The 17,103-nt window shown below is 38.4% G+C and overlaps 1 protein-coding gene and 1 pseudogene across 1 annotated transcript in view; both read right to left on the reverse strand.

Annotated features, from left to right (window-relative positions):
• Positions 1-17,103, reverse strand: part of LOC101424284 (glutamine synthetase-like) — a 416,428-nt pseudogene that overhangs the window by 61,274 nt on the left and 338,051 nt on the right.
• ZNF41 (zinc finger protein 41) overlaps positions 10,721-17,103 on the reverse strand; it is a 66,455-nt gene continuing 60,072 nt past the window's right edge. Inside the window, exon 5 of the mRNA XM_058291667.1 lies at positions 10,721-15,290. Within this exon, the coding sequence (XP_058147650.1) occupies positions 13,237-15,290 (2,054 nt within the window). The 3' untranslated portion in view covers positions 10,721-13,236. The remainder of the gene's footprint in view (positions 15,291-17,103) is intronic.

The following is a 17,103-nucleotide window of genomic DNA, read 5'->3' on the forward strand; positions in this document are numbered from 1 at the left end:
TAAACTTTTAGAAAATAACTGCTCTGGAAGTGGATTTGATTCAATAGATAGAGCATCCACCTACCACATGGGAGGTCCAAGGTTCAAACCCAGGGCCTCCTGACCCATGTGGAGCTGGCCCACGCACAGTGCTGATGCGTGCAAGGAGTGCCGTTCCATACAGGGGTGTCCCCCTGGGGAAGAGTGTGCCCCATAAGGAGAGCCGCCCAGTGTGAAAAAAGTGCAGCCTGCCCAGGAGTGGTGCCACACACACGGAGAGCTGATGCAGCAAGATGATGCAATAAAACGAGACACAGATTCCTGATGCCGCTGATAAGAATCCAAGTGGACACAGAAGAACACACAGCAAATGGACACAGAAAGCAGACAACTGCGGAGGGTAGAGAGAAAAAAAATCTTAACTGCTTTACTATAGCTAAAACTATAGGAAAAAAATGTGACCCACCCGTACCCATGTCAACAAATTCCAAGTTGGGAGCTATATTTTCACCTTCGATAGACTGTAAGAGGTGTGCTAATGCCAGGATGGTGTCAGAAAGACTAAGGACCTGGGACTTTCATCCTCACCAGGCAGTAACAAGCCAACCCACTGGCATAGTGGATTAAAAAGCATGATCCAACTATATTCTGTCTTCTATAAGAAATTAACTTCACGTATAGTGATATGGGCAGATTTAAAGTACAAGGGTGGAAAAGATGTATCAGCGAACATTAGTCAATAGAAAACAGGAATGGCAAATAAATTAGACTTAAGAGCAAAGAAAACTACCAAAGACAGAAGCACATTATACAATGATAAAAGGGATATACTACCAAGAAGACACAGCAATCCTTAATGTGTATACACATTAAGAGTTGCAAAATATATAGAGCAGAAACTATTAAAATGGAAAGGAATAATAGACAAATCCACAACCATAGTTGGAGACTTCAGTATCCCTCTCTCAATTGATAAATAAAATAAAATCAGAAAGGATATAGAACTCAAGAACACATCAACAAATAGGAACTAATCAACATTTATAGAACATTCCATTGCCATCCAATAACTGCAGAATACATATTCATTCAGCTACCCACAGAACATATTCTTAGAGTGAATGCTGCCCCTCCAAAAACTCAAGAAATTTAATATAGTTGAAATCATACCAGAAGATACAACCTCAGGTATTGGTTCTTCTGAGGGCTACAGAGACCCACAAGTTCTATGGTCATGGCAGATGGAGTTCAGTGCCATGTCAGTTGGTCCTACTTTGGAGTTTGTGTTTCTGTGTGATGGAGCTGGACTCAGATGTGATCTTTGTTCACAAGTCTCTCCTGTTACTTTTACCAGATCTGTAGTTGGCGCTGGGGTTTAGTGTATACCCAGGGGACCTGACTCTCTGGACTGACCATGTGATAGCCAGGCCCTGAACCTCAACAGACTTCAGCTCCTACACTCTGGTTTATTGGACTTACCCCACTCAGCTAACATGGAGGTGAAGAAGGTCAACCACCACACCATGGAGCCAAGAGTGCCTACAACTGAAAGCAGGAGGATTGCATCCAGCATCCATGTGGAATCTAAGCCCCTCTTGATATAGATGTGGAGTGGACACAACCATTCCAGGGCCACAGGATGGAGGAATAGAGTATGGATTAGAGTGGACTTACTGATATTCTATTCATGAACTATTGGGATTAGTAATTGAAGAAAATGTGGCATTGGTGTGGAGAAAGTGGCCATGGTGTCTGCTGGGGGTAGGGAGTGGGAGGAAGAGATGTGATGTGGGGGCATTTTCAGGACTTGGAGTTGTCCTGGGTGGTGCTGCAGGGACAGTTACTGGACACTGTATGTCCTCCTATGGCCCACTGGGTGGACTGTGGGAGAGTGTGGGCTATGGTGTGGACCATTGAGCATGAGGTGCACGGTGCTCAGAGATGTATTCACTAAATGCAATGAATGTCTCATGATGATGGAGGAGGTTGTTGTTATGGGGGGAGGAGTGGGGTGAAGGGGGTGGGGGGTATATGGGGACCTCATATTTTTTAAATGTAACATAAATAAATAAATAAATAGAAATAGAATAGAAAACTCTCCAAGCACTTGAAAACTAAATCATCCGTAGGTCAAAGAGGAAGTCTCAAGGGAAATGAAAAAATACATTGAACTGAATGAAATTGAAAATACAACATAACAACATTTGTGAGATACAGCTAAAGCAGTGCTGAAAGGGACATTTATAACACTAAATACGTGCATTAGAAGAGAGCAAAAGTCTCATAGTAATATCCAAAAGTCCTATTTTAAGAACTTAGAAGAAGATCAAAATGAACCAAAAGCAAGGAGAAGGAAGAAAATAAAGGAAAGAGCACCAAGTAATGAAATTTAAAACAGGAAAAAAAGAAAAAATCAACTAAAACCATTATCTGATTGTTTGAAACAATTGATAAAAATTGGTAAACCTCTAGCCATATTCACAAAGTAAAAAAGAGAGAAGACACACTTTATTAATATCAGGAATGAAACAGCACATATCACTACTTAACCCGCAGATATCAAATATTAAAGGACAGTGCTTCAATATCTGTCCATTACTTGTAACAAATGTACCACTATAATGTAAGATGTTATTAATAGGGGAAATTGTGAGAGGGGAGGGGGCAGAGTATATGGGAATCCCCTATATTTTCTTTTTTTAAAAGATTTTTAATTTTATTTCTCCCCCCTTCCCCCTCCCCTCCCCCCTGTTGTCTGCTCTCTGTGTCCATTCACTGTGCGTTCTTTTGCATCTGCTTGTATTATCAGGTGGCACTGGGAAACTGCTCCCTTTTTTGTTGCATCATCTTGCTGCATCAACTCTGTGTGTGTGTGCGGCACGACTCCTGGGTGGGCTGCACATTCTTTCGCGCTGGGCGGCTCTCCTTACGGGGCGCACTCCTTGCACATGGGGCTTCCCTACGCGGGGGCACCCTGCATGGCATGGTACTCCTTGTGCGTGGCTGCACTGCACGTGGGCCAGCTCCACACGGGTCAGGAGGCCCTGGGCATCAAACCCTGGACCCTCCATATGGTAGGTGGACACTCTATCAGTTGAGCCATGTCCGCTTCCCTCCCCTATACTTTTGATGTAACTTTTCTGTAATCTAAAGCTTCTTTAAAAATAAAGTTTAAAAAATGAAAAACAGGAAACCCTTGAATTCCTCTAAAATATTTGTAGAATTCAATTGTGAATGAAATAGCAATGAAATTATGTCCTGCACAAATAAAAGATAATAAGGAAGAATTATGAACAACTCTACACACTTAAATTAGACTACAGATTAAAGAGATCAATTCTTGGAAAAATGCAACCCACTCAATATAAAATAAATCATTTGAATAGCCCTATGATTTTTAAAAAGATTTATTTTATTTATTTCTCCCCCCCCACCCCATTGTTTGTATTCATTGTCTGCTCACTGTGTCTATTTGTTGTGTGCTGTCTGTGTCTGCTCCTCTTCTTTTCAGGAGGCATTGGGAACCGAACCCAGGACCTCCTGTGTGGGAGGGAGGTGCCCAATCGCTTGAGCCACCTCCGCTTCCTGCTTATTGTGTTTCTCATTGTGTCTCCCCATTGCATCAACTTGTGGTCAGCTCACCATATCAGTTTGCCACATCAGCTTGTCTTCTTTAGGAGGCACTGGGAACTGAACCCAGTACCTCCTATGTGGTAGGTGGGTGCCCAACTGCTTCAGCCACATCTGCTTCCCACTCTATAATTTTTTAAAAAAGATTTATTATTTTCCCCCTTCCCCTTCCCCCACCCTGTTGTTTTTGCTGTTTGTGTCCATTTGCTGTGTGAGCTTCTGTATCTATTTTTCTTTTTGTCTTCTCATTTTTCTCCTCTAGGATTCACCAGGATTCGATCCTGGGGACCTCCAATGTGGAGAGAGGTTCTCTGTCAGCTGTACCACCTCAGTTCCTGGTTTCTGCTGTGCTTCACCTTGACTCACCCCCTTGTCTCTCTTTTGTTGTGTCATCATCTTGCTGCATGACTCACTTGTGTGGGCACTGACTCACCACACGGGCACTTGGCTCACCACGCAGGCACTCACATGGGCACTCAGCTTACTGTGCAGGCACTGGCTTGCCATGCAGCATGCTTTCTCTTCTTCTTTTTCACCAGGAGGCCCCAAGGATCAAACCTGGGTCCTTCCACATGGTAGGCAGAAGCCCTATCACTTGAGCCACATCTGCTTCCCACCACTCTTTAATTTTTAAGGAAACTGAATCTGTAATTTTAAAACTCCACAAACAGAAATCACCATGCCTGGGTGGTTTCACTGGAAAATTGTACCAAATATTTAAAGAATTAACACTAATCCCTCGTAATCTCTTCCAGAAAAGAGGGAACTCTTCTCAATTCATTTTATGATGCTACTATTACCCTGATACCAAAACCAGACAAACACAGTACAAAGAGAGAAAACTACAGCTCAATATCCATCCCTCATGAATATATATACAAAAATGCTTAACAAAATCTTTGTAAATAGAATTCAGCCATACGTAGAAAGAATTATATACTACCTGAAGTAGGGTTTATTCATATGCAAGACTTGTTCAATATTTGATAATAACAGAAAATAGAAGAAAACATCACATCATTGTATAGGCTTTTGCCGAAAAAGCACTTCACAAATGCCTGCATTCCTGATACAAAGTCTCAGAAAAAAATTAGAATAGACGGGGGACTTCTTCAACTTGGTAAAAGAGCATGTACGAAAACAGCTACAGTTATTTTATCAATATTTGCTCAGATGTCTTCTGGTCCTTTCTCCTCTCCTTCTGTTATACCCATTGTATATACGTTGGTGTGCTTACAGGTGTCCCTTATTTCTCTGAGGTTCTGTTCATTTTTCTTCATTCTTTTTTCCTTTCTGTTTTCCAGATTCTATAATCTCTATCAATTTTTCTTCAAATTCCCTCATTTTTTCTTCTGCCAGGTAAAATCTACTTTTGTGCCCATCTAATTAATTTTGTATTTTAGTTACTGTGGTAGTTTGGAGTCATGAACTCCAGAAAAACATGTTCTTAATCTTGATCCATTCTTGTTGGTGTGAACCATTGTAAATAGGATCTTTCAATGAGGTTTTGCTTCAGAAATGGTGTGGCCCCACTGAGTCAGGATGTCTTAATCCTGTTATTGGGGGCTTTTAGGGAAGGTCAGAGAGAGATGTTAAGGGGAGAAGCCAGAAGTGGAAGTCAACATGATCTGGAAGGGAAAGGAGAAGTTGCCAACATGTGCATTGCCATGTGACAGAAAAGCCAAAGAACCCTGGGAGGAAGCAAACTTTTTAGCCTCTGAAACCATGAACCAATAAATTCCCGTTTTTAAGCCAACTCATTATATGGCATTTATTTTAGCAACTGAGAAACTAAAATTGTTACTGCACTTTTCAACTTCAGAATTTATACATATATAAAATTTATAACTTTTTATTGATTTGCTTCCATAATTCTCTGAACATATTTTAATGGACATTTTGAAGTCTGTTTGCTAAATCTTTTATCTAGTACCCCTCACAGGATGTTTCTTTAGCCTGCTTTATTTCCTGTACGTGGGTCACACATTCCTGTTTCTTTGTATGGCATAATTTTTTGTTGAAAGCTGGATGTTTTCGGTAATAAAATGCAGCAACTCTGGATATTGGTTCCTCTTCCCCCTTGCTGGAACTTGTTTTGTTGTTTACTTGTTTATTTTTTGTGTGACTTGGTTAAGTTATTTTAGTAAAATCTGTTTCTTCTGCAGTGTGAAGTTTTTGATGTCACTCCTCAGATGGCCAGCCTTGGGTGTGCACACAGTCAGTCACCCAGGGAATGCAGTGGTTTTGGCAGGGCTTTCTCTGACTGTCTCTTTCCCTGATCTCTCCATTAAGCTGACGGCTTCATTTGGGTATTTTACTCTACCTACTATGTTGCTGATTCCTCTCATTTTCGAAAATGCCTTGGGGCATAAATTGCTCTGTAATTTGATCCAATTAAATTCTGGAAGGGATACTTAAAATTTTTTTCTAGTGGTAACATATACAACACAAAATTTCCCTTTTCAAGGACTTTCCATGTGTACAATTCAGTGAATTCATTCCGTTCACAAATTGTGGTACCACTGCTAACATCCATCACCAAAATTTTTTCTTAAATCCAAATTAGGGTTTCTCTGCATTCTCTCCAACAATCATTTTCTATTTTTAATAGTAGCCATTCTAATGGGTGTGAAATGGTATCTCACTGGTTTATATTTGCATTTCCCTGATGGCTAATGGTATTGACATCTTTTCATGTGCTTTCTGGCCATTTGTATATCTTCTTTGGAGAGATGTCTGTTCAAGTCTTTTGCTCATTTTTAAATTGGATTGTTTGTCTTTTTGTTGTTAAGTTGAAGGATTTCTTTATATATTCTGATTATTAAACCTTTATCAGATATGTGGTTTCCAAATATTTTCTCTCAGTGTACAGGTTGTCATTTTACTTTCATGATAAAGTCCTTTGAGGCACATTTAATGAGGTCCCATTTATCTATTTTTTCTTTTATTGCTTGTGCTATGGATGTAAAGTGTAAGAAACCATTGCCTATTGCAAGGTACTGAAGATGTTTTCCTATGTTTTCTTCAAGGAGTTTGATAGTTCTGACTCTTATGTTTCAGCCTTATGCTATATAAAAATACTATTTTAAAAAAGAATGAGGGGGAACAGAGGTGGCTCAAGCAATTGGGCACCCATCTCCCACATGGGAGGTCCCAGGTTTGGTTCCTGGTGCCTCCTGAGGAAGATGAGCAGAAAATGAGCAGACAGATGAGGAAGCTATCTCGGGTGTGTGTGTGTGGGGGGGGGGATAAAAATTTTTTAAAAAAGAATGAGCAGATAACTAAAGAGAATGACAATTAAATGCAATACATTATTGTGGTACATTTGTTACAATTGGTGAACATTTTGGAGCATTGCCAATAAGCGTGGATTATAGTTTACATTGTAGTTTACACTCTCTCTTGCACAATTTTGTAAGTTATGACAAGGTATATAGTGGCCTGTATCTGTCATTGCAATGTCATTCAGGAAAATTCCCAAGTCCTGAAAATGTCCCCATATTACACCCATTTTTCTCTCTCCCTCCCCTCAGAACCTATGGTGGTTACTATCTCCACATCAGTGATAAAAGGATGTTGTTAATGTGGGAAACTGTGGCAGGGGTAGGGAGCATATGGGAATCCGCTGTATTTTTTATGTAATCTAAATATCTTTTTAAAAAACAAAAAAAAAGTATATTAAAAAAACACAAAAAACAACAAAAAGATGAATAAAATTCATGGTAATAATTTTAAAAAATAATAAATGCAAGACATGATCCTTGATAGGGTCTAAGAAGGGAGGAGAAAAGGCCCAAAATGACATTTTTGGGACATATGAAAAAATTGGAATATAGACTGTAAGCTTTATGACATTTCTTGAACTTGATAACTGCACGTAAGGTGGACGCCTAAGTGAATATCCTTGTTCTTAGGAAAGATACATAGTAGTATTAAGTATTCAAAAAGTATGATGTATACAACCTCCATTCAAGTGTTCAGAAATGGATTAATAGATAGACACACAAATGGATAGACAGATTTGATAGACAGAATGATATGGCAAATGTCCAAAATGTTAAAATTGGTTCATTTTGGTATCTGGAATTCTCTGTATTGGGTTTGTGTTATTTTTGTAACTCTCCTGTAAGTTTGAAAGTATTTCTAAATAAAAGGTTTAAAAAACAACTGCATGGTATTGGTGTAAAGATTGATAAATAGATAAATGGAACAAAATAGAATCCAGAAAAAACTTACAACACAATTATGGACAATTCATTATAATAAAATTTTAAACATCTTTATTGAGGTATAATTTACATTCCATAAATGTCATTCATTTAAAATGTACAATTCAAAGACCATTATTAAATTTACCTAGTTGTGTGATGTTCCAGAATATTTCCATCACTACATTAAGGTAACTTATAGTAGTTTACAGTTAATGCCCGTTTACACTCCCAGCCTGACAACTGCTAATGTAGATCTCTATAGATTTGCCTTTTCTTTACATTGAAAAAAAAAAGTATACAAATAATATATGTGGTCTTTTGTGACTCGTTTCTTTCACTTACTGTAATGTTTTCAAGGTTCATCTATGTTGTAGTATTTATCAGTATTTTCTTCCCTTTTAATGTTGAATATACCACATTTTGTTTCCCCATTGACTAGTTGAGCATTTGGGTTGTTTTTACTTTTTTGGTTGTTATGAATAGGCTACCATGAATATTTATGTGCAAGTGTTTGGGTGAACTTGTGTTACATTTATTTTGAGAGTGGGATAACTGGGTTATATGGTAAATTCAACTTTTTAAGAAACTGCTAGTTTTCCAAAGTGGCTATACTACTTTATATTTATATCAGAAATGTATGAAAGTTCCTGATTCTCCAATCCTTGGCAATATTTTTTATAATCATCTTTTTATTATGGCCATTTTAGTGGGTGTGAAGTGGTATTTCATTGTGGTTTAAGTGAGAATTTCCCTATCAAAACTAACATTAAGCATCTTTTCATTGTTCATTTATCTTCTTTGGTAAATGCCTCTTCAAATCTTTTGCCTATTTTAAAACTGGATTTTGTCTTCTTATTGAGTTGTAAGAGTTCTTTATATATTATGGATACAAGTCCTTTGTTAGATACATGATTTGCAAATGTTTTCTCCCACACTTTCCTGTGTTTGTTTAAAACTGTTGAAAGCTAGACACTGTAAATAATATATTGTAGCAACTCTGGATTATGATGCCACCCTCAGTGGTTACTGTTGTTGCTATTGTTGTTTGTCTGTTTGTTTAGCGATGTACAGGGATGATTTTCTATAGTCAACCATCCCTTCAGTATGCAGGTACTGATGTCTCTGATTAGTTTTCTTATTTTTTTATTTTATTTTATTTTATTTTATTTTATTTTTTTTAATTGACTTTGTAATAATATTACATTAAAAAAATATATGTGAGGTCCCATTCAACCCCACCCCCCCACCCCCCCTCTCCCCCCCCAACAACACTCGTTCCCATCATCATGACACATCCATTGGATTTGGTAAGTACATCTTTGGGCACCTCTGCACCTCATAGACAATGGTCCACATCATGGCCCATACTCTCCTCCATTCCATCCAGTGGGCCCTGTGAGGATCCACGATGTCCGGTGATCACCCCCGAGGCGCCATCCAGGGCAGCTCCACGTCCCAAATACGCCCCCACCTCTCGGGGTTGCTTCTTGGTCAGCATGGTTTAATGTCAGCTAATGACTGTTCAGTTGTGGTTATACACCTTGAGTCAGCAAGCCTTCCACCAAGGGAATATATGTGCTGTTTGTATCTGCCCTGGCACTGTTTTTGCTAGTTCAGGGCCTCACACTCATCTATCCTGGAGTCAAAACACTGAAGTCCTCCATGATCTTTTGTGGCAATGCACACAGCCTTCTACAATCCCAAGAATATGAGGGAACTTATCAAAGTCCATTACTGCTGTCTCATTCCCCAGATCTCCCTTTTGGCTGGTCTGTTGCTTGCCCCAACAAGTATCACAGCCTCAGGTAGCTACAATGCTGATCTTCCCTGATTATTAGTCACAAGATTGCTATTGTTTTTGACAATACTCCTAGGCATAGAGCTTCTCCATTTGTCATGGTTACCATGCCATGGATGATGGAGATGAGCGCAGCCACAAGTTAAAATGCCCCAGATCCCACTATTCTTATCAAGGTTCAGTAGTTTTTCTTCAATAAACACTTGTCAATTTGTCATATGAAGTTTTTTGAATTCTGAGTTCTGAAATTGTTGTTTTTGACTTTTTTTTTCTTTACAGTTTTATATTTGTTTTGGAGGGATATGATCTGACAAGCTCCTCAATCTACCATTCTGAAAGTTTGACTTCTGGACAATTTTTGACAAAAATCAAAATATGAAGAAAGGATAGTCTTTTTAAACAAATGAATGGGGGGAAGCAGATTTGGCCCAACGGATAGGGCATCTGCCTACCACATGGGAGGTCCAAGGTTCAAACCCAGGGCCTCCTGACCCGTGTGATGAGCTGGCCCATGTACAGTGCTGATGTGTGCAGGAGTGCCCTTACACGCAGGGGTGTCCCCCACTTAGGGGAGTCCCACACCTAAGAAGTGCACCCCGTAAGGAGAGCCGCCTAGCGTGAAAGAAAGTGCAGCCTGCCCAGGAGTGGTGCCGCACATCTTGCTGCTGCAGCAAGATGATGCAACAAAAAAAGACAACAGATTCTGGGTGTCGCTGACAAGAATACAAGCAGACACAGAAGAACACACAGTGAATAGACACAGAGAGCAGACAACTGGGTGGGGGGAGGGCGGGGAAGGGGAGAGAAATGAAAAATAAATAAATAAAATACAAAAATAAAAATAAAAATAAATCTTTAAAACAAACAAACAAACAAAATGAATGGGACCATTTGTCCATATGTAAAATACAAACAAACAAAAAACCTTGGATCCATACTTCACACCGTAAAAAAAAATTAACTAAAAATAGATCAGAGGCCTAAATGCAAAAGTTAAAACTGTAAAACTCTGAGAAGAAAATATAAGGAAACATTTTTGTGATCTTGGGTTAGGCAAAGATTTCTTAGATATGACACAAAAAGCACAACTCATAGAAGAACAAATTGGAAAACTGGTCTTTATCAAAATAAGCACTTCCGCTCTTCAAAAGACACTGTTAAGAAAATGAAAAAGACATCCAGAGGCTGAGAGAAAACCTTTGCAAAGCACGTATTTGATAATGGACTTGTATCTAGAACATGTAAAGAACTCTCAAAGCTCAAAAATAAGAAAACCCAAAAAATACTCAGCTATAAGAGGCACAAGATTTGAAAAGATACTTCAACAAAGATGTTCAAAGAGATGCTCAAGATCATTAATCATTAGAGCAATGTAAATTAATATCACAATGAGTTACCACTTCATATGCACTAGAATAGGTATACTAAAAAAGATAAAAAATAATAAGTATTGGTGAGGTGTGGGAAAACTGGAACCCTAAAACATGGATGGTAGGAATATAAAATGATGCAGCAATGTAAGAATCATGCCTGGATCTCAGATATCAGACACCCTTGTTTTATCCTGGGGAGATATAATGATGGGATCGGAGGACAGGAAAATAAAAATTAAAACCATACTGAGATACCACTACATACCCACCACAATGGCTAAAGTGAATAAGATGGAAAACACCAAGTGTGGGAAGGATGTTGTGCAATTAGAACTCACATACTCTGTCGGAGAGTACATTAGTACAACCACTTTGGAAAGCTGGTTTTATATACTAAAGCTGAACATATGGATATCCTATGACCTGGCAGTTCTACCCCTAGGTATATATACCAAACAGAAATTGTTACACATGTTCATCAATAGATACGTGCTACAATGTTTATAGCAGCACTATTCCTAATAGTTCTAAGCTGAATACAATCGAAATGTCCATCAACAGTATAATGGATAACATATTGTGCATATCCACACACTGAGACTGAATTATCTGCATGCAATGATATGGATGAATCTCACATTCATAATGTGAGTGACAGAAGTTAGCACTAGAGTATATCACTCAATTATATAAAATAGAATTGACTCAATTTATATGAAATGGAAAAACAGGCAAAACTAATTTCTGCTGTTAGAAGTCAGCAGAGTGTTGACCCTTGGGGGAGCATAAGGACCAGAAGGGAGCACAGGGGGGACTCCTGGAGTGCTGGTCAGGTTCTGTTTCTTGATCTAAGTATGTTCAGTTTGTAAGAATTCAATGTCCTGTATGCATTTTCTGCATGCATTATGCTTTAATAAAATTACTTAAAAATAAAATAAAATTGCACGCTAGAGGGAAAAGCCTATTTCTTATATGAGTATTGTAAAAATGTTTAAGGGAAAAATGAGCAAGTGTCTATACATCAGTGCTGAAAAAAAAATCAATGCTCTTTCTAGAGAAGTCTTCCAGTTACTGAACTAAAATAAATTATAATCATATCTTAGAATAACCACCTGCAATACAACATGACCTTTTTCCATTGCAGTCTGCACAGAACTACTCTTAGTGTTCATATAGAAAATGAATATATCTTAATCCAATCGGGAGAAAAACAAAATTTTACGTATTTCTCAACCATTCCTTTTCAAACAGGAATTCCAAAGAAAGCAGAGGCTTCAGCGGATAAGAACTAAAGCCCAGAGTACCGTGACTCAGTTCCATTGTCTTAGGGTCAATTACTAAGAGGAAAAGGAGCTATAGTTTGCAGCTTACATAATTGCTAGCTTTTGGGACCCAGGTTAGAAGGTTTGTGGACCTTTTGTAGGGTGTGAGTCACTTGCTGGGAATTAAAGAGGGAACAACTGCCATGTTTAGATGTCTGGAACATTTAATAACTACATTTCTGTAATATAGGCTAGAGCTATGCCAAATTTTCAAATTCATATAGTCAAACTTAAAAAAAAAACTAAAAAAAAACTGTTTTACTTCAAACAAGCAAGCAAACAACAACAACAATAACAAAAACACACCATACTGCCTTCCCAAAAGGAAGAGAATGAATGGTTCTTCAAGTGAATCTCTGATCTTATCCTAAACATCAATGATAACAAACTTCTGGCTTCTATGCATTATAGATCTGCATTCCCAAATAAGTTTTTGCCTTGATTTCAGTGCCCTGTAGGTGTTTGGACAATGAAAACTCTTCTACCCACCCTAGAAATCAGAAATTTCTTTGGCTAGTATTGAGTATTTTTACATCCTGAGGTACAAAGAACTAGTCAGTGCTAAGTTTATAAAGTCATTTATCCAATAAATGAAATACAAGAGATTGCAAGTCATCTCCTTGGGTCTCTAATTTTACCATTTGCAGGGCCTCAAGATTCCCAATATCAATCAGGTAACCAAACATGGCTATTGGTCAAATGCTTTCTCTAAAGTATCTCCTTTATCAACTATGGTGATGTAAGTACAGATATTTCGAATTGACTAAAGGATACTTGGCTTTGTTTGCATTATGTTCAATCAAGTCATAGTCTCTCACATCTGCTCCCCCCCTTGCACAATGACTGGCAACATCAGGCACTCTTCTTTCCCACTATTAGATACCTGATATATACCAAGTTGTGATTTACAAGTGAAGGCTTTTTCAGTCACTGACTTTATAGAGTTTTTCTCCACTATGGATTTTCTGATGTTTAATGAGATTTGATCTGTCAGTGAAGGCCTTCTGACATTCTGTACAAGCATAAGGTTTCTTTCCAGTATGAATTATTTGGTGCATACTTAGTGTTGCTTTCTGAATGAAAGCTTTCCCACATTTGCTGCATTCATAGTGTCTCTCTCCAGTATGAGATTTCTGATGTATACTGAGGCGTGACTTCCAGGTGAAGGTTTTTCCACAGTCACTGCATTTATAGGGTTTCTCTCTAGTATGAATTTTCTGGTGTGTAATGAGATTTGACCTGTCAGTGAATGCCTTTCCACATTCAGCACATATATTGGGTTTCTCTCCTGTGTGAATTCTCCGATGCACACGGAGTTGTGACTTCTTAGTAAAGGATTTCCCACAGTCACTGCACTCATAAGGTTTCTCTCCAGTATGAATTCTGTGATGTGCAATGAAGTGGGATTTCTGGATGAAGGCCTTCCCACATTCAGGGCACACATAGGGTTTCTCTCCTGTATGGATTCTCTGATGCACACTTAATGTTGATTTCTGGATAAAGGCTTTTCCACATTCATTGCATTGATAGTGTCTCTCTCCAATATGAGATTTCTGATGTATTTTGAGGCGTGACTTCCATATGAAAGCTTTTCCACAGCCATTACATTTATAGGGTTTCTCTCCAGTATGAGTTTTTTGGTGTTTAATAAGATTTGATTGATCAGTGAAGGCCTTCCCACATTCCGTACATATATAGGGTTTCTCCCCAGTATGAGTTTTCTGATGTGTAATGAGATTTGTCCTATGAGTGAAGACCTTCCCACATTCTGTACATATATAGGGTTTCTCTCCTGTATGAATTCTCCTATGTACGTGGAGTTGTGATTTCTTACTGAATGATTTCCCACAGTCAGTGCACTCATAAGGTTTTTCTCCGGTGTGAATTCTCTGATGTGTATTGAAGTGTGATTTTTGGATGAAAGCTTTCCCACATTCAGGGCAAACATAGGGTTTCTCTCCTGTATGAATTCTCTGATGCATTCTGAGTGCTGACTTTCTTGTGAAGGCTTTCCCACATTCACTGCATTCATAATGTCTCTCTCCAGTATGAGTTTTCTGATGTATACTGAGGTCTGAATTCTGGGAGAAGCCTTTTCCACATCGACTGCATTCATAAGGTTTTTCTCCTGTATGAATTCTCAGATGTCTAAAGAGATCTGACCTCTGGAAAAAGGCTTTTCCACATTCACTACATTTGTAGGGTTTTTGCCCAAGATGGATTTTCTGATGTGTAATGAGGTTTGACTTGAGGGTAAAGACCTTCCCACATTGAGTACATAAGTAGGGTTTTTCTCCTGCATACACTTTCTGACTTATATCAATTTGTGGTTTCTGAGTGAAGACTTTCTCACTTTTGTTGTATTTGTGGGAATTTTCTCCAGCATGAATTCTCTGATGCTCAAAGAGAAGTGACTTCTGAGTGAAGCCCTTTACACATTCAGTACATACATAAAGTTTCTCCCCAGTATGAATTTTCTGATGGTGGATGAGGATTTGTTTGTGGCGGAGATGTTTCTCACATTGATTACATTCACAGGACTTAATTCCTATATTAGTATTCTCACTCTTAGTACAGAAAGAGCTATGGGCAAAATTGTTATCACTTCCAAAAGTTGTATCAGGATTCTTCATTGCATTGCTTCTATTATGATTCTGTAAACTTAAAGTGTGTTTTAAACTCTTTCCAAATGTGTCACAGTTATGGAGTCTTATTCTTGAAGGAGCAAACTTGGTACTCATATGAATTATTTTTCCTATGTTCTTATATTCATAGCGCTTCTCTTTAATCAATATTTTCACATGACTTAAAGAGTTATCCTGGTTTTCCTGAAATCTCTCTAGTTGTTTATTATCTTGCCAAAGTTCTTCTAAAATGGGAGACAATGAATCTTCTCCTGTAGATTGAATAAATCTCTCACAGTAGAATGAAATTTCTCCAGAAATCTCCTGTTGTTGGGTTTGCCCAATATACTTATCTAAAAAGAGAAATAAGTGAAAATGACATAAAGAACAATTAAAGGGTGCATGTAGCTCAGACATGATGAACACAGAGAAGTGGAAGAGTCCATATGATAATGATAATAAGGAAATAATACAAAATTCCTTAATATGTACAAAATTAAGAATGCTTAATATGTACAAAAGAGTTATATGCCATTTATGATGCTCTGGGCATTGCCAAGTGCTTTATGCATAACAGCTCATTTAATTCTCACTACAACTCTATGAAAGAAATTATGTAACCTGTTGAAGAGTAAATGGCTAAATAAGTGGGGGAGATGGGATCTGAACCCTGGGAATCCAGTTCCACTTATGTAGGATGTCTAGATAGTGAGTAGAGTAACCAGAAGAAGAAACTGAAAAGTCTATTAAGGGGAAGCCTATACATGGAAGGAATATTTCAGAATTTATGTCCTTATTAATTTCAGCTCTAAAAGTCCATTAATCTCTCTGCTTCCTCTTGCTTTTCCCTATGAACCATTATGAGCATCAACATTAAATCAAACACCAATTCCTTAATATCTATAGGAAAATGGTTGCTACTTCAGCCATCCTGAATAGACAAATAGTAAATGGATATGTATGTCCAAACTCCACAACCAGTTGCAAATTTTTCTTCATCCCAGGAATACGTGCTTCTAACAAGGAGTGTAAAATAGGAAAGTGAAAGCCATCTGTGACAAAGACTGCAAGCCATCCACCAAAATCTATTGTTCCCTTCTTTTGGAGTTATAGAATGTAGCCTGGCACTTGGTTGCCCAGCTACACTGCATTTATCAGCCTCACTTTGTTCTCACCAATGGACTATGAGCAAAAGTGATAAGTACTACTTCCAGGTCAGGGCCTTAAGACAACAGGCAAATCTCTTCCACACCCTCTTCCCTCTTCCCACTGGACTCAACAGTGACCCAATATTAACCATGCAGCTGACAACAATGCACTAGGAGATGGCAACAATGACTTGCAACATGGTCCCTGAATGACCTGTCTGGATCAGGGCTGACTAATTGTGAACCAGACCCACTCACCTCAAAATTCTTATATGAGAGAGAATATATGCTTCTATTAAGTCTGTCATTTTGCTCATTTGTACACATTAAAAAATGAACTCTCCTTCTAGATATTAGTTCTCATCCCCGTATACCTCTAGGAAGGCTATATTTGTGATGAATTTACAAAACGGACTCTGTATGATGCATAGTCATACTCCATTTAGCAGTTTTGCATTATAACAGAAATATTTTAATACACAAAGGCTAAAATTGTTAACATTTCATGCAGTTGTCTTCCCTTTCCACAAATAATTGATGATCCTTTGAATTCTTCTGAGCAGACACTTGAAAAATCCTTGTGAAAGAAAGCAAAATATCCTGCCCTTCCCATCTCCACAAATTCAGTAAACTTAAATCTACTAAATATTTTCTACATGCTTCACTTCAGAAAACTGAAGAATAGTGTGCCAGTTATCAAGTACCTCTCAACTCCAAATTCACCTTCCTTGACTGCTCTGCAAAAATAGATCTGGGTTTTTAAAATATTTTATTTTCCTTTGCCAGCATGGTCAGTAGAGGGAAATACTTTGCAAGAGGAAGAAGTTCTGGTGGGTTCACTCAGCAGACTCCTCCAGCACCAGCTTCCTGCTGTGCAGGTCTCTTCTCTAGCACTCAGCTTTTGCAGTGTGGACAACTTTTCCAGCATCCAGCTCCTGCAGTTCATATGGCTTCCCAAGCACCCAGCTCCTGTAGCACTAGGAGCTTCTCTAGCTTCAGGCTACTGAAGTGCATGGCA

Source organism: Dasypus novemcinctus, chromosome X, assembly GCF_030445035.2.
Source record: "Dasypus novemcinctus isolate mDasNov1 chromosome X, mDasNov1.1.hap2, whole genome shotgun sequence".
Taxonomy (NCBI): domain Eukaryota; kingdom Metazoa; phylum Chordata; class Mammalia; order Cingulata; family Dasypodidae; genus Dasypus; species Dasypus novemcinctus.